General features: G+C 35.6%; 1 protein-coding gene across 4 annotated transcripts in view; it reads right to left on the reverse strand.

Moving 5' to 3' along the window:
• The window catches only part of RSF1 (remodeling and spacing factor 1), a 155,320-nt gene that overhangs the window by 9,538 nt on the left and 126,254 nt on the right, over positions 1-19,528 (reverse strand). For all 4 annotated transcript variants that reach the window (XM_060605526.2, XM_060605525.2, XM_060605528.3 and 1 more), the window contains exons 8-13: positions 15,966-16,070; positions 14,645-14,724; positions 9,614-9,668; positions 8,184-8,293; positions 1,722-1,789; positions 306-513 (exon numbers count right to left, since the gene is read on the reverse strand). In XM_060605526.2, the coding sequence (XP_060461509.1) occupies positions 306-513; positions 1,722-1,789; positions 8,184-8,293; positions 9,614-9,668; positions 14,645-14,724; positions 15,966-16,070 (626 nt within the window). The remainder of the gene's footprint in view (positions 1-305; positions 514-1,721; positions 1,790-8,183; positions 8,294-9,613; positions 9,669-14,644; positions 14,725-15,965; positions 16,071-19,528) is intronic.

The raw sequence follows: 19,528 nt of genomic DNA on the forward strand, positions 1-19,528 counted from the left end.
TTTGACTAGGAACCTCTCCTGGACATGTTGCTGGAAGGTGGCAGAGATATGCAGCAAATGAATGTTTGACTGCAGTTAATAAAATGTAAACACAATTTTGCATATTAAACAATCATAAGCCTACTTTGTTTTGCTAAAAAGAACCAAGATCAGCATTCTTGAATCTGTTTTAAATAGCTTGAAAATAAAAAGACATTATCCATGTGCATGAAGAACAAAAGTCCCACCACAGCATGGCTGAGCTTCTCTGTTAGCCCCATTTAGGCCTGTATCTAGGGACTGGGATCTGCTAGCGAACCACGCACCCATCACTGATCTTGAATTCATCCTCACTCTCTTCTTCATCCAGGTTACTGTCACTGTCCAGGTCATTTAGTCGCCGGCGTTTCTTCCGGCGTGCAGCAGCTGCCCTCTGGGGTCGTTTATTTTCTTTTCTTTCTTCATCCAAAATAGTGGAGATGTCTTTCCCACGGTGACCTGTGATGGTGGAGATATCCTTTCCTCGGCCGGCTCCTGGGTTCAGGGTTGGGGGAGAGGGTTAAAGGGAATAGAGAGAGGGAGGAAGAGAGACAACTGTATGTTTATTAAATCTTCTTTTTACTATGTAGAGGCTGTCCTTGTTCATGCTTAGGAGCTCATTTGTTTTTTTCCTACAAATAAGCACTTTTCTCACAACTTCAGCCGACAGAGCTCTCATCAAGAGGATTTTGCATTTGTTTATCCTATGAAGAAGTTCACCTCTTTTAAAAAAATTTTTTTGAAAAAAAATTGATATAATTCATATACTATACTATCCACCCTTTTAAAGTGTATACTTCAGAGGTTTCCAGTACAGTCACAAAGTTGTGCAACCATCACCACGAACAAATTCCAGAACATTTTCATTGACCTCTAAAGAAACCTCATACCTAGTAGCAATCACTCAAGAATCTCTCCTTCAAAGTTGTCTTTTGGACAGGGCTTTAGAAAGAGACCAATCCGTTTTCTTTTAACTGTGTTTGCAAGACAGAAAAAGTGAGAATCCCGTAGCAAAGCTCTCAATAAGGTGCAGAGCCCTGGAAAAGCTGGTGACTTTTTTAGTCCACTAAAGACAGCCTACTTAATATTAATCCTCTCCAGAGTTTTCAGAGCATTGGTAAATCTCTATGCAGTTCTTTCAATAAATTACCTTCAAATCCTTCTATTTTTATGTCACCTATTAGAGACTACAAAATTGATACATTGATTTTTAAAAGGTTGATTTACAGAAATCATTCGATTCTGATTTGTCCATAATTTTTAAGATTTTGTAGCAGTAGTGATCTAGACATAGAAAGACAACAAGAAAGTTTAATTGGGTTTTCTATTTAGATGCAGAAGTACATTTTTTAATCTACAGAGGAACATTTACTGTTTTATATCAGATCAAAAAACTACTTGAAAAATAATTAGTAAAACCTGAGTCTACACACTGACACTATGTCCACAAATTACTTTAAATCTCAGACATTTAACATCAGTAGTGATCATGATACACACTGGGGAGAATTAAAAAAAAAAAAGCTTACTGCTTTAATCAGGGCCTTTTTTTTTTTTTTTTTTAAAGTAATCTCTACACCCAACATGGGGCTTGAACTCACGAGTTGCATGCTCTACTGACTGAGCCAGCCAGGTGCTCCTAATCAGGACATTTTAACTTATTGGTCTAGTCATACAAAAAAGAGGGAATGAAAAACACATACCTCCTCCATCAGCTTCTTTGATATCATCTTCTATGGCTTCATCAATTGCTTCATCAAATTCATCAAATCTGAAATATTTGATGACAACAATCACATCACAATCTGTCCTGGTATATAGGTTAGGAGAGTTGCCTCTGAAGTGAGAAAGGCCTTCATATAAAAATGCTCTCTGGGGGCACCTGAGTGGCTCAGTCGGTTAGGCGTCCAACTTCGGCTCAGGTCATGATCTCACGGTTTGTGAGTTCAAGCCCTGCATCAGGCTCTGTGCTGACAGCTTGGAGCCTGGAGCCTGCTTTGGATTCTGTGTCTCCCTCTCTCTTTGCCCCTTCCCTGCTTCTGCTCTGTCTCTCAAAACTAAATAAATGTTAAAACAAATTTTTTTAAATAAAAATAAAAAAATAAAAATGCTCTCTGCCACTTTGGAATTATGTAACTTAGACTACATCGCCTCACTCCTATTAACCTCAATTTCTTTTGTAGATTGGTATCTAATTCATTTTCAAAGATCATTTATACCAGGCATCAGGCAAATATTTTTGTAAAGAGCCAGACAGTAAATACTTTAAGCTCTGTAGCCTATACAGTCTCTGTTGCAACTACTCAACTCGGCCACTGGAATGCAAAAGCAGCCACAGGTAACACAAGTGAATAAATGTGGATGTATTCCAATATAACTTCATTTATGGACACTGTGATTTGAATTTCATGTAATTATCATACGATTTTCTTCTTTTGGTTCTTATTCAACCATTTATAAATGTAAAAACCATCCCTAGGTCATGGGCTATATAGACATAAACTGACTGTGAGACGGGATTTGCTCCATAGGCCATAGTTTGCCAACCTCTAATTACACAAATCACATGGTGAAGTAAGTTCAATTAGTGTTCCAGAAATAATACTAAGTGAAAGGACTACATCATCATTATTATTATTCTAGAAGTACTGACGGTCAGAATTTTCGAACTAGGTAAAAGTACTTTTTCTCACAAGGGCCATTTCCTCCAACTTAAAGAAAACAAGTCCAGATGATCTTCAAGACTTCTTCGCATACAAAGCTCCTTTCATGTTAGAGCGGAGATGACCAAAAGGATATCTGCTCTAAAGTGACTTGTCTAAAATATTGCAAAATTTGGTAGTTACTAGCCCCATGTGGCTATCTATATTTAAATTAATTAAAATGAAAAACTCTGTTCCTCACTAGCAAGATTTTAAGTGCTCAACAGCTGTATATGGCTACTGGCTACCATGTTGCACAGGAAAGAAATAGCACATTTTCATAACGACAGTAAATTCTATTGGACACTGTTGGATTAAAGGCACACAATGGATTAACAATAGGGTTTAACAGCCAAATATTTTGCCTTTTGAAAAAAAAATATTTTGCCTTTTGAGTTAAGAAACTCACTACAGCTATGGGTTTCTCTCTAGAAAAAAAAAAAATATATATATATATATCCAAACAAAATTTTATATCTAATTTCAGAGGATTGACAAGTCTCAGGTTAAGAATACTTCTACACACACACACACACACACACATATGCTTATTTATTTATTTATTTATTTGAAAGCATGAGGGAGGGTGCATGAGTGGGGGAAGGGGTATGGCGAGAGAGAGAGAGAATCTCAAGCAGGCTCCACACCCACCCAGGACCTTGAGGATCACAACTGGAGCCGAAATCAAGTGTCAGATGCTCAACAGACTAAGCCACCCAGGTGCCCCTACAACATAATTTTTAACGGCTGTATAATGCTTAGTCTTAAACATGTGTCATAATTTAGTTAAAAAGGTTTACTTCCAATTGTTTCACATTTATAAACCAGGCTATGAGGAAATGACCTTGGAGCTATAGCTTAGTTTTTGCTTAACATAAATTCTGAGAAAGCAAAAATCTGTGCATCCCTCATCAGGCTAGAGTAACAGATACAGAAAAAGCCAAATGTAGTTAACAGGAAACAGTATTTCTCTCAAGGACATATTACAACTGTAAAGTGGCAAAACGACCTCTTTGAATGACTACTACTTTCTTACTCACTGAAAAACTTGATTTTCTACATCAGAGACCATCAGAACCCTTGGAATTAAATAACGATTATCAGTAAGAATAAAACATCCCAGTCTTGCCTGGAGGTTTAAGTTACTTTTAACGCAAATAAACAGTCTTGATTTATATCCCAGATGTGGAGCTTTGAATAAGGGATTAGAAACAGCACTCTACACATCCACTTCAACTTCATTGCTTTCAAGGGAACAAGAACCCGTGTCCAGTATGTGGTCTGGATCTGATACCAACCCCTTTACAGAGCCCCACTTTGCCTTGAGCATAACTCTTCATTGCTTTATTTACATTTCATCTAAACTCTACCCTTCCTCGGTATCATATCAGAACTCTATTTTTTCCTTTATTTGGTGAGATGCCCATGGTTCCACTAAGAAATTTTGTTGTTCCTGGTATTCTTGCTACAAATTAAAAAAAACCCAAAAACTGTTGGCTTAAAGGGCATAAAAGTTGGTCTTCAAGAGTTGTAGCAATTTATAATATAACCATGAAGTGAATTTTATCATTAATTTTTTTCTAATTTCAAAGAGCAAAATTATTTACTTGTTCCTTTAATATTAATGTGATTACTGAGGCCAATATTAGTTTCATGTTTATTGATCATTTTTACTTTTTCTTTTACAAGTACTGACTTGTATCCTTTGCCCATTTTATCAGCCAGTGTTCATCTTTTCTTACTGACTTCTAAGAGCTTTTCAGATATTAAAGATTTTAATCTCTTTGTCATATGTTGCAATTATTTCTATCCAAAGTATATTTCCCCTTTCCCCTTTGTTTATATTTTACGTTTTGAGAAATGAACACTGACATCTTGCCCTGCTACAATTATGAATATGTGCCCATAACATCTCCTGTCAGCCCCCTCCACAAACAAAAACAAACAAGACAAATTTAAAAAGTCACCCTGTCTAGTTCTAGTCTCCAAAATAAACAAAACCTTGATCTCCCCTTAAGTAACAGGTTTCCTAAGAAAAAAGTCTTTATACTTGACTTTAGTAGATGCAACAACCTTTATAGACATCATGTAAAAAGCTATTGTATTTCCACCATGAAAAAAAAATTATACTCACTGTAATTTTTAAAATTCGTAAGGCATTTCTTTTGAATTCTAACTCCTCTGCAAAATTTCTTTGCAAGAAAATACTTTCTAAACAAAACAGATGAACATAGGGGAAGGAAAAAAACAAACAAAAAGAAGAGCAAGGCAAACCACAAAAGAGACTCTTAACTCTAGAGAACAAACTGAGGGTTGCTGGAGGGGAGGTGCGAGGGAGGATGGTGGATTAAATGGGTGATGAGGTACCAAGGAGAGCACTTGTTGTGATGAGTACTGGGTGTTATATGTAAGTGATGAATCACTAAATTCTACTCCTGAAACTATTATTACACTATATGTTAACTGACTGGAATTTAAATAAAAAATTGAAACATTAAAAATTAAAAAAGTAGAAGAAAATATTCTAGAAGTAAATGCTTTTATCTGAGTCTTTCTTAACTTTCATATAATCAAATATCCTTTCCATTATTGTTTCTATATTTGGTGCTATGTTTAAAAAGTTGGTCCTTACACTAAGATTGTATGCCTTCCTTAAACCTTTTTGGGAACTAAATGAATCACATAATACATTTTATGCTGAAGAATATAGTTTATCATAAGTTTCTATATTACTGTTATACAATTTTAGAGCTGAAGGGATCATCTGCATTAATCCGCCATCAACCAAGACCTAGAGAACTGGACCATTCCAAGTTACATGGGTAATACACGGTACAGTGAAACTATAGTCTTAGCCTTCTGTACCCCAATCCAATGCTCCCTATAGTTAACTCTTATGTTATCCTCTCTGTTAGAAGCAATAAAAATCCGATAAATAATTATGAAATGATAATAGTGATGAAATTCTTTTTTGTCTTCTTACTGTGGTAATACTTTACTAAGTGCTTTACATTTTATACTAACAATAATCCCATTGCGTGCCATGTACAAATTAAATTCTAGGTGTATTTAGAGCTTAAATATGAAGAATAAAACTTAAAATTAAGAGAAAGCATATGAAGGACTCTCTTAATACATCTCAGTTAAATTTCTTTAAAAAGTACCAAGAAGCAGAAATAATAAATAAAAAATAACAAGAGATATACAAACACCTACCAAGCACATGAAAAGATGATCACCAACAACCATTAGGAAAATGCAAAGCAAAATCATGAGATACTGCCTCACATCTGCTAGGACAGTCACCAGCAAAAACAAAAACAAAAACAAAAACAAAAACAAAAACAAAAACAAAAACAAAAACAAAAACAGCAAACAAACAAAACCCCAAAAACAAACAAACAAAAAACCCAAAGCCAACAACTGTTGGCAAGGATGTGGAAAACCTGGAAACACTATACACTGCTGGTGGCAATGCAAAATGGCGCAGCTGCCATGGAAAACATCACAGCAGTTCCCCAATAAAACAAAAAGAGAACCACCATATGATTACCCAGCAATCTCACTTCTGGGTGTATATCCAAGACACAATACTAAGAGTAAATCCCTGCTTCCTTTAGCAACATCAAGGTTGAAAGATAATATAGTCCTGCTAGAAGGCTTGTTCTGAAAATGTAAATTGTTATAACATGACTGATACATTAGGAAACAATTCAAGCATAATGTGTATTTTATACCTGTAAGTAATTTTATTTGTGATAAACACTAGGTAAATGTAGAGAAGTGCACCTAGCCACACAGGCATACACAACACACAACACACACACACACACACACACACACACACACACACCTCAAATATCCACCAGCAACCTCACCTCATCATGTGTGTTATAAGTTATAGCCAGCTGCGTCTGGTGTTACAACTTTCTGGTTGATTTCAAAGAACTCTCCTTCTACCACCACATAATAATTTACAAATTGCAACCCACCTCAATCACTTCCACAGACAAACCAGGGCTTTTTCAGCATAAAATGTAATATTTAGTGCAGTATTTATATTAGTTCTTAACCATTTAACATCTGCCAAATGGTACTGCATTTTTATTAGAGTCACATCTTTAAAAAAAAGTGTCACTACTGAAATTTCTGAGTGTGGCCCTACCTCCATATTTTCCTATAATCCCTATGGTTTTTATTGTGTTTTTGCACAGGATGATAATTTTTAGGAAAACATATGTTGGATTACAGCAGAACTTGACTTTATGCTTGCCCTTCCCATCAGTAGACTTTGATTTCATTAGTTATAATGATTTCACATAAAATGGTGTTTTTTATTTTTCAAAGCTTTTGTTTTTTAAAGAATAAGATGGGTACCATTCTCATATGTATTAAGGATTTTACATTTACTGATTGCACTGCATTTTACAGCTTTAACAATTAACAACAGCAGCAAACAATACATGGGAACTCTTCCATGATCACTGATGAAAAAGTTCATAAACAAGAAGCGAGCTCAAACTTCCATGAAATCAATTTTGTTTTTCACCTCCAGTTATTCAAGTTAAAGACTCTTTTGGTGTTATCTAAGGAGACCAGAGGTCAAACAATGATCTACAATAATTAGAATATAACTTACTTATTATTTTAGTGAGACAAAGTGGAAAGAACACTAGACTAGCAGACATTTAGAAGACAACATTTTAGTGTAGGTTTAGCTACTAACAGAGTGACCTTGGAAAACTCTGTCTCCCTCCTTTCCTCTCTGATATTTCTGGTGGCAGACAGTAAACCAAATTATATTTACTGATTCTTTCAACAGGCATTTATGGAACACTTACTACTCGGGGCACTATGCTAGCTGTAAAAGGCAGAAGCATGTGTGAAACAGACATTGGTCCTTACCTTCATGCTAACAATAGTCCAATGGGGGAGAGAAATATTAATTCAATAATTAAAATCACAATCATTACAATCATCATAAGTGCTTTCAAAAGAAGAACTGGTTGCTATGAGGGCATATAATAGATTTGATTAAGAGAAGGTTAACAAGCAAAAACAGGAGGGAGGTCTTAGGTACAATAAATAGCATATGCAAAGGAGCTGAAAGAAGACTGTAGCTGATATTGACAGAGTAAGGAAAAATGTGGATGAGATGGAACCAAAAAGCTAAGCACAGAGTGGGCTATGCAGTGCCTTTAGGGGCCTTGTAAAGGCATCAATCCTTACTCCAAGAGCTATAGAAATTTGACAAAGCAGAAGAGGATGACATGAGCAAGTTTACATTTTGAAAAGACCATGCTGGCTGCTCTTAAGCTGTATGATTCTAAAGACAGTAAGTAACATATATACAACTACTAATGGCCATTATGATGGGGAAAAGCAGATACTTTTGGGCCATGTTGTATAATTTAAAAAACATTTTACACTTTTTCATTATAACCATTTCTACATATTTCATACCTATAACTTATACATTTCCGTGTTCTTGTTGACCGCCTTTCAAGCAAGTTTGCTTTGGATTTTTTTGAATCTTTTTTCTTTTCTTCATGATCTTCAGAAAAATCTGGCTCCTGGTTTAAAAATATGATAATAAATATGTAGGTTATTAGGACAGAAAGTTACTTGAAATTAATAGTTTTCTAATGTCTGTTTAGACAGCACATGTAAAAGATCTGAAAAAATGAGGTGATCCCCTGCCCAAAACTGAATACACACAGAAACGCTAAGTAGAGAGATTAAAAAGAATATTGGTGATCAAAGGCTGAAGCACTTCTGTATTAAAATTCTTATGTTTCTGTGATTTTACAATTACCTCTTTTAAAACAACCATGATGAAGTTTCCCCACTGATAAATTTTTTAATGTTTATTTATTTTTGAGACAGAGAGAGAGAGAGAGAGAGAGAGAGAGCGAGCAGGGGAGGGAAAGAGGATCCAGAGCAGGCTCTGTGCTGATAGCAGTGAGCCTGATGTGGGGCCTAAAACTCACCAACTGTGAGATCACGATGTGAGCTGAAGTTGGATGCTCAACCAACTGAGTCATCAAGGCTGCCCTCCAATGATAATTTTTTAACCAATAATTTAACACATGTAAGATATTCACTAAGAATGCTGAATCAACAAAATAATGGATTTATAAAAAAAAGAAGCATGGTGCTGAAGGACAGTAACTAACCAAGACCACTTACTTAAGTGTGTGATTTAATTAAGCCCAAACTAAATAATGTATGAAATTAAGAACATTTCTTCATTTGAAATGAAAACCATGTTACCTGTACTTTCACTCATGAGACATCCGTAATTATAAATTAGACCAATAAATGCAAAACAATAACCCTCCAAAGAAACCATCGGTTAAGAACAAATATTGAAGTTTCTAATAACCAACCCCTAAAGCACAGAATTAAAAACCCTGAACTATTCTTTTGTCACTTTATATAAATAACACATAAAGAAGCTAAAAACAAATTACCCAACACAGGGCTTTAAAAAAAAACAGGAGGAAAGGAGAATATAGAGCCTACTGGGGTGAGTTATATAAATCTGATTTGGATGGTATTACATTTTGGAGTTATCAGTATATATTTAATTGTAGTAGTAGTAGTAGTAGTAGTAGTAGTATTTAAGTAAACTCTACACCCATCATAGGGGTCAAACTCACGACCCTGAGGATCCAGAGTCACCCCTCTACTGAATGAGCCATCCAGGCATCCCAGTATATATGTAATTTTTATCATGAAGGAAAATACAGGTGATTTAAGGTCTTAAATTTTATTTTTAATAAGATAGGTACACTATATATTTAAAACTACTCACATTACACACAGTGGGTTAATTTTAGAACAATTATGGTAGTCTCTTCTTTAAAAAATACTGCAAACCAGAAACTTACTTGTGGAGGAATGATGTTCTCAATACTGATACCCACATACACCAAACGTTCTTTCCTTTAAATGAAAAACAAAAATGCATGCAAAATGAGATTTGCTAAAAATAAAATTGTTAGGAAAACATTATTAACACAGACTACTAAAATTTTGATTTCATGGTAATAGCAGAGGCTAGGTCACAGACGTTAGCTACTGTCTATAAAGCTTATCGTATTGCTATCTGTGGGAGGCACACAACTTTCTAATGGTAAAAATTGTAAAAAGATGTAGCTGAAAACTGTAGCCTTATAAGTAATTATACTGATAAAATAAAACCTGCAAACTGAAATAGACAAGGAAACTTCATGAAGAGACTCACTGATAAAGTGATTAGACAGTCAACACTGGACAAACTAGATCTTTGTTATGCTGGAAGTTTTCATATATGTGTACATACAGCTATCATCTCATGGTAATATATACAGTATATATATATATACATATAAAAAGAATTCTATACAATAGAACCATGTCAAGGTCCCAGTGAATGATACCAAGACCAATCTTTTAAAGAGGAGGAAAAAAGGCAATGCAGCCACATGGCTCTGCACCCTACTTGCTCCAATGAAGATTATTTTTAGAGCCAGTTAACACTTCTCCAGAAAATGTGGATTTAGAACACTAACGAGATCTCCATAGTTTCTTTTCAAAGAAACAAACCTTTGTTGATTTTAATTCAACAAATTTTACATAATAAATTGGTTCTCTCAAAGTTAATTCAATTCACCAAGAACAGATGAGGTGTTATATGTATGTTGAACTGAAAGAAAATAGTGACCACTCCTCCTCCTTTTATTTGTGATGATGTCCCTTATCGAAGGGTATTAATCATCCAGTCACCTGGGTCCTTTAGAACACAGCTTATGTTGCCCTCTTGGCTCTGGTAACAAGAATCTTACAGTCTTTTTGAGATGGGTTATAAAGCCATTCAGTAAAATTGGCAGGTAAGAAAATGATAAAGTTATTTTAATCAAAACCTAATAAAAAATAGTACAGTTAATGAATTAAAAACTAGGAAAGGCAAGAACAATACTAGCTGAAATTAACAGGGAAGGCTTCATGGGTAAGTCAGAACTTGAGTTCTCTGTACTAAATATGTTCAACACATATCTGTCCTTAAACTAACCAAGTTTACTATTTTATCAGTTTCCTCTTTCATACTAGATATGTTCAACATTTATCCGTCCTTAAACTGACCAAGTTTACTGTTGTAGCAGTTTCCTCTTTTATACCTAAAAATCTACTTCACTTAATTATTATTATCTCCTCAACCCAGCTGAAAAACATTTAGTTCACATCCACCATATTAGGTAATGATTTGTTTCAGGCTTGGGAATCCTAAAGGTAAATAATACATGGTTCTTGTCCTCACAATTATTTAACAACTGACTGTAGCTCATTACTAATAGGTATAATGGAAACATGAAAAAAGAATAACTTGTTTGAAGAGCTGAGGAAGTTGAGGCTTTAAATAGGTGTTAATGAGTAGGATCTTGAAGGTAGGTATGATTTCTCATAACAGCATTCTCTTGCTCATTAGTCTTACAGAAAGATACATCTTCCATTCCATCTCACCACCACCTAGCTCAAAGATCATATTGGGCCCAGGCCTCATCATTACAAATAACCACACCCCTCCTAAAATTTCAGGTTCAGGGAATCTATTCTCTGACTTCTACTGGCTCCCTTTCCCGCTCACTCCCTCTGGTACACTGATTTCAACAATTCCCTGACTCCAGTGGGACATCTATACATTGACCCTAGCGTCTTTTCACTGTCCATGACTCCCTTATGTCCTTACTTGCCCTCTTACCTGGCTTAGACTCCATGGTCCATCAATATAAATACTCCTTTGCATACACTTTCAAATTCCTTGTCTCTTTCTCTCCTTCCCTCTGTTACATTACCTGGAAAATTCCAACCCTGATTAAATCCAACTCTCTTGCTAGTGAACACTAGTAAAAGTACTCTGAAAGTACAGAGCTATTTGAATTCCCAAATAATTTCTGGCACCAAGGTCTGGAAGGGATGTTTACAAACCAGTTGGAGGAACTTCTGAGAAACATCAAATTTCACGGAGCATCACAGCTCCAGCTCTGTAGACCGCCGCTAGCTAGTCACTAATTACTCACTGACAAATCCATCTTTTTCACCATACTTTAGAGCCCTTTAAGATAAAGGCCACATAATATACTTCATGTTGCTTACATTGCCTGGCATAAAGTAAGTGCTCACTAAATGTTGAATAAATGAATGAACAAGGGGAAAGATGCCCTTGTGCTAGGCTCAAAGTTTCTAGAAATTATTTCACACATTTTAAAAAGGATGAATAGAAATGCTCATTTTTAAAAACAGATGAAGTCACCCGGAATTTATACTTAATATATTAGTTACTTTAGAAATATAAATATTTTGCTGTTTAGAGCCCCTAAGATTCATATACATCAGGAAGCATGTACATTAGGAGCTATAAGGAAAACTTTTTTACCCAGATTATTAGGGAGAATTAAAAAATAACAGCAATTAATTCAGTTAACTGGCTTTGTGCCAGACTGGTCTCCTTGTAACAACTTGGCACTCCTTTCTGTGATCCAATCTCAAAAAGGATTTAGTGTGTGATCCAAAGCCACAATTATAGATGTCCTCTTAAAGGATGACATTTAAGTAAAGAGGACTATCAAAGGTAGAAGAGAAAGCAAATGAGTTAGTAAATGACAGACCACTAGTGTGAACAAATACTGTGGCGTATTTGAACATAAATTTCTAAAATTTAAAATTTTTAAATATTCCTTAATTGCAACAGTATACTTTATAGTATATGAGGCAACAGTCCAAAATATTTAACCAGTCTTTCCAAATATAAAAGGCATAAGCATCATAAGTCTCCAAAAAAACAAGCAGATATAATTAATCTGAGTATCAGACAAATTCTTAGGTGGTTTACAGACTTGATGTTTAGAGAATATATTTTTTTCCAAGCCCTTAAGGTCTGAACCTATTAATTATCTGCCTTGCTGAGTCAAATCAGCTTCAGGACATGAGAAAACTGCTCATTTCTCAGCAGGGCAGGCAGACTTCAAAAAGAATAAAGAAAATGCCTAATTTTTATTATGATTTAATTTGAAGCATCCTTAAGTTAGATTTTTTTCCAGTGTCAAAAATAAAAACAGGGACAACTCTGAATATCAAAAGAGTCCTAATAATTATATATAGGACTATTACCCAGTTTCTAAATACAAAGGCATTTAGAAAACTGATTTTAAACAATGAGGTACTTTAATCTCCTAGTTAACTTTAGAGACTAATTTTGTCTTTAAACCAAGTAGCATCCATTATAAACCAGAGAGCTCAAGCTGACTAGTAAGGACAAAAACAGGATCTAGAGGCTGAACGCACAGAGTGCACAGTTTGCAGAGTAAAGTCTGTGGATTATCAAATGAGCTAGCTGACTGCCTTTATAAAGCAAGCTACACTTTGGGGGGAAGACTGTGAGATAGCAGGTAAAAGTTACAGCAGCAGCAAATGAAGGTAATAAGACCAACCAGGAGACATTGCTTAGATTTTCTCATACTAAGTACGAATGGGCATCAAATCCTACTGCTTAATTTTCGGAAGATTCTCTTGAACACACCCACTTTCTTGCATAATGAATGCCCCAGTTCAGGCCTCACTGGCTCTCCTAGTCTCTACTGCAACAGTATGGACTTTAATTCCTTCTTCTTAGTGTTACCAGGGCATTTTTTCTGAAATAAAAATCTGATCATACTTATCTCTCCTTGATGGCTCTCTTACCACCTATAAGGAAGAATTCAAATTCCCTACTCAAATAGGCCAAACAGTTGACAGTTCAGCCTCAACCCACTTTTATAGCTTCATCTCCTACCACTCTCCCACTCTCATGTTCACACTTTGTCCTTGCTTGCATTTGGTTCTTTGCCTGAAATACCTTTCTCGCATGTCCAACCCTAAGTTACCTTCCAAGGACTTGCCCGATAACCCAAATCCCTAACCCAACTAAAATGCCCCTCCACAGTGTTCTTGTATTGCTCGGAATATACCTTGATCTACTTTACTGTATCACCGGCTCCAATGTCTGTATTCTGACAGAGCTGAGCTCCATCTAAGGAGAGTTTGGCTCACTCACCTTTTCTCTTCAGTTTGGTACACAGTAGGCATGAAAAACTGTTTAGCAATAGATTAATCAAAGAAGGTACACATCAATATAAATAAACATAAACTTACTGTCTTGATTTTGAGCCCCCTTTTAAAGATTGGGTTCAACTCCATTCTTACCTCCTCCAAGAAGCATTCTCCAACTGCTTTAAGACGACATTGCAGTGGTATATCGAAAAGGGAGGCATTTCTTATGACTGTAAGTTATGACTCTCATGACATAGTTCAGCATTTAAATGCTCTTTATCTCACCGGTATTAATTCCGCCCACCAAAGAGATGACATGGGTAACTAGACCAGTTCTTAGAATCTTCTTGTACTCACTACATACTGAGTAAGGTACATATCCTCCACAATAATTGGGCCAATATTTATTCAGAGTAGGTTTTGATAAATGTTTTAGATCAAGAGTGGGCAAACTTTTCCTGTAAAAGGACAGATAATAAATTAGGCGTGGCAGGTCATATGGTCTCTGTTGCAACTAGTCAACTGTGCTGCTGTAGTGCAAAAGCAGCAACAGGCAATATATAAACAAATGAACATGGCTGTGTTCCAATAACACTTTTTTTCTGAACCATGAATTCAGACTGTATCATTTTCATGTGTCATGAAATAAGATTCTTGTTTTGATTTTTTTCCCAATCATTTAAAAATGAAAAATAAAATTCTTAGTAGGCAGTATAAAAACAAGAAGCACGCCAAATTTGACCTACAGGTCACAGTTTGCCAATTCCTGCTTTAGAAAGATATATTAACCTGTACTGGAAGACAATTTTGCTATCAAATTCCCAAGTAAAACGTTAACACACATTTCACAATACCTGCGTTCAGCACGCTCCTTCTTCTTTAAGGCCACATCCAAATCCTGCAACTGTTCTTCTAATTTCTCACACAGTAGTTTCTGGAAGAGCAAAACATAAGTGTTACTATTATTATTATTTTTAAAGTAAGCTCTATGCCCAATGCGAAGCTTGAACTCATGATCAAGGGTCATATGCTCTACCAACTAAGCCAGCCAGGAGCCCCCAGGAATGTCATTTTTAACACCTTTCCACAATCATTTATCCCTTGAATTTTAGTTAGGTCATGGATACTGTGCTATTATGAGAGCCGATAAGGGGCCACAGAGTAAGGAAACACTGAGATGCTCCTTCTGTTTAATTAAATCAAGAGGTGCCCTGGCCTCCACTGAACTAAAGATGGGCACAGTTATCTCTGAAGTAATGCACATGTTAGGGAAACTTATAGCCTCATCAAGAAATACATCCTATGCCTATCTAGCTGGTAGTAATGAATGTTTAAAATAGCATTTGGCTCCACATGCTTACATGATAGTGATTAAAACGTTTTAAAAACCCCACAACATTTTTAAGGGAGAAAGTTCTACATAAAATATAATATAATGGTGCCAATCACTATTTTTCAAAAGCGGATGTCAAAAAATTACAAAACCATGCCACATGGTTACTGGGTCAAAAAAGAGCTGAAGAATGTAACTGATAAAGCTATGTTAAGCCAAGGAAGTCCACTTTACTGGGAAATGCGATAATGCCCATCATTTCTAAAGTGAAATGAGACTGGACTTGTAAGAGAGAGACCCCTTGGGTATGGTGGCATAAAAAGAACCTATTCTTCAGCTTTCAAAAGAAATTTACCTGAGTCAAGATAGAAGAGAAATATAATCCATGTTTCTATTCATAGTAGCATCATAGTGCTACATAATTCATAATACCATCCATAAAACTGACAAGAAGGAGGTAGGTAGAAATGGAAAAGAGGATGAAACAAGAACAGGAAGAAACTTATTTCTTCCCTCACAAATCATTTTAATTTGGGGCCATTTTTGCCTGTTAACAAGTGTGAAAAAAATTAAGAGATTATAATTTTATAAAAATTAGAGGTCCTTGAGAAATAAATGCTCTGGGAGTAAAAAAAAAAAAAAAAAAAAAAAAAAAAAAGGTTTAAAAGATATTAATAAAAGGTAGTTTTCCAATAGTCTAAAAAATTCACAGAACTTCAAACAAAAGATAAATAATATTTAGAAATTGCTTCGAAGATTAAAAATGTTTAGTGGCTGTCAAGAAGTCTCATTAATTGGACTATAAAACTGAAGACTACAAACAAAGCTATGCTGGGTCATACATGTTGGCAAGGCGGGCAGAACCATTCTCCATCTGGGATGATCATCAGAGGAGGGCGAAGGCAGGCAGTGTGGTATCCACTGTCACAAGAGTCACACAGAAGAATCTGAAATAAACCACAGGTTAATGTCAACCTAACTGTAACTAAAATTCATTGATTCTGAAGTTAAAGACATTTCAATATTTTTTAGAACTGTACTAAGAAATATGCTATATCAAAGTATCTTTATTTGCCTAAAACTAAAAAACTCTGTAATGAGGGACCTAACGTCAGTTTTTTAAAAAGTAAAATAAAATCATTTACAAAATGCTGACCTGCAAAATTTGGTGAAAAATTACAAATTCTTCTGAACTAGAGTTATAATCCTTTTTTAGTGTTCCTCAAGGGCTATAATAATATATTCTTTTTATAATAGAGTTTTATAGCTCAAGGATCATAAACTTCCCTACCACACAGAAGATTTTAAAAATACACATAAATCCCACTTTAAATAGCATTTCAATTGCTGGTCTGTAAGAAACATTCATGATTCTTTTTATCATGTCAATTCAAATAAGAAAGGGATGAAGGTATAAGGAATGAAGCTATACTTAAGGGCCATCATGTTCGCAAGCAAAGGCTAATAATTAGCCTTAAGTTGTCACTTTATGTTATCGGAGTTTAAGATGACCAATTCTCTAAAACTTGAAACGTACACTCAGGAATGTTTAACTTAAAAAAACCTTATTTTTAAATAATTTTAGATTTACAGAAGAGTTGCAAAGACAGTAGAGTTTTCATAAATCTTTTATCCTGCTTCCATTCATGTTAACATCTTACATAGCCATGGGACATTTATCAAAATTAAGAAATTAACATCAGTACATTACTCTTAAGTAACCAATAAACCATATTCAGATTTCACCAGCTTTTCCACTAATGTCCTTTTTCTGATTCCAGAAAAATCCAGGATATTATATCCCATTTAACCATGTTTTCTCAATCTCCTCTGATCTGTAATAACTTGGTGTTTCTGTTTTCAATGACTTTGACAATTTTGAAGAGTACTAGTCAGATATTATGTAGACTGCCCCTCATTTTGGGTTTGTCTGAAGTCTTCTCTTGATTAGACTGAGGTTATGCGTTTTGGAGAAGAATTCAACAGAGGTGAAGTGCCCTGCTCACTGCATCATACCTGGGAGTACATGACACCACTATGACTTATTAGTAGTAATATTAACCTTGATTACTTGATTATGATAGTATCTGTTGGTTTTCATCACTGTAAAGTTACTGCTTTTCACTTTCCATACCTATTCTCATTAGAAAGGACAAGTCCAGCCCACATTCAAGGGGAGGAGAATTAAGCTCCACTTTCTAGAGGGAGGAGTATCAAAGAATTTGGAGATATAAGCTAAAATCAACCACAGTAATTAATAAATTTCACCCACTAATTTTAGCACTCATCTGTGCTACAATTATTGCTTACAACAGCTGTTACGGTGGTGTTCTAATGATGATTCGCTATTTCCATGCCTTCTACTATTTGAAATTCTGTAAAGAAAATATGCCCTTCTCCTTCCATTTATTTGTTTTTCAATCACTTCTTTATATCAGGATTAACTAATGAAGATTTATTTTCTTTAGGCTAGAACCTAAACTATTAACTTATTGTTCAAGTTGCCCCAGCCACAGACACACTGGGAGTTTTTCCAGGTAGGCTCCTGTGTCCTTAAGACTCATTTGCATCTTTTCTTTGAAAGCACTTTTTTACTCTCTGACACTTCAGGACAGGATGCTCCAGGCGCACCTTGTATTTTCCCTGCCCAAGCCTTTGAACTAGCCATTTCTCCTAGAAGCCCTGGTTCCATGATTGGAGAATGGTATTTAGAAACCACCATCTAGGTACTGAATGCTATGATACTAGGTATGACCACTTCTAAGCTCTCTCAGAGGACAGAGCTAGGAAGCAGACGTATGTATAGCAACCTGTGCATACACAGGTATCTATATTAAAATAAACAAACATCAGTTCATACTAGTATCTCCAGTTCTAAGCCAGCACCACAGGGCTCATTCTAGCCTTTGTGCTTGCTTATCTCTTAACTTCTTTTCTCTGACACTGAGAAAGCTGGCTCCAATTCTCTATACTTCATTTATGTGTTCAACTGTAGTATATACGTAAAGCAGTTTCTAAACTGCTCACACGAACCATGGAGGATAGAGGAGGGTGGTGGGATGTGCATCCATGTGCAACGATTTAGAAGTGAAAAACTATCTTTCCCTTTCTCCATACAATGCATCATCACCATTTGCTGCCAATACCCAGAATTCCATACTAAGTCATGTTAGTGTTACACTTGAGTTATATGACTGACTGATCACACAGGCATATGTGGACTAACCTGGGCACCTGATTTCATTTATCACATTGTTTCCAAGATAAAACATAATCTAAATTTTAAATAACAAAATTAAAAGTAAACTTTTGGAATGCAACTTTTTAAAAATGATGTTTGTCTCTATTCTGCAATAAATATAAAATTCCATTAAAATAAACTACTAGGTAAGGTTTCCAAGCCTCAGGCAATAATGCATTTACTTTGACTAAAACATCTGGAACACCCCATAGAGTTCTATACTTATAAATGAATTTATTTTTCTGCTGTAAGCTCAGTGAGGACAGGGACCATGTCTTTCTAATTCAGAATCATTTCCCTACCACATAACATATAGTAGTTGCTTGACATTTTGATTTGATGATTATTCTTTCTTTTTTTTTTTAATTTTTTTTAACGTTTATTTATTTTTGAGACAGAGAGAGACAGAGCATGAACGGGGGAGGGTCAGAGAGAGGGAGACACAGAATCTGAAACAGGCTCCAGGCTCTGAGCTGTCAGCCCAGAGCCCGATGCAGGGCTCGAACTCACGGACCGCGAGATCATGACCTGAGCCGAAGTTGGCCGCTCAACTGACTGAGCCACCCAGGCGCCCCATTTGATGATTATTCTTAAACACTGGGCACAAGAAATCCACATTTGGATCTTCAGTTTCCAATGTCATTCCTTTTTAGCACAGTAACCAGCAACGGGATTTTCAGAGCAGTCATTAAAATAACGAAATAAATGAAAGTCCTGTGTGTATTCCAAGGAGGGTGCAACTTCTCCATCTCCTCAGTATCATCTCTGCTCACCTCATTTTACGTCTCATTTCCTCACACCCCTTTTGTTGTTGACATCTATTGCTGCCTCAGTTAAAGTGCACTCTCTTATTTTAAAAAGATATAGAAATGGCCAGGAAAGAACACACGTGTTAGTTTTTCATTTGGAGAGCAGAAAAAAACCACTATCGGAAATCTCTTCTTGGCCTCACACAAAAATTTTGACCTAATTTTCACAGCCTGATGATCATAAAAATTCTTGGAAGGGTCTTTTCAGCATAATTTCAACATATATTCTTCTCAGAGCTAAAGTCATTCTCTGCTTCTAAGTTTTATCTTTTACTTGAATTCTCTGAAACTGCGGGGATATGATAAACATCATTGATACATTTAATTTCCAGGTATGATTTTAACATCAAGGAAG

The sequence above is a fragment of the Panthera onca genome, chromosome D1 (assembly GCF_046562875.1).
Source record: "Panthera onca isolate mPanOnc1 chromosome D1, mPanOnc1 haplotype 2, whole genome shotgun sequence".
NCBI classification, from domain to species: domain Eukaryota; kingdom Metazoa; phylum Chordata; class Mammalia; order Carnivora; family Felidae; genus Panthera; species Panthera onca.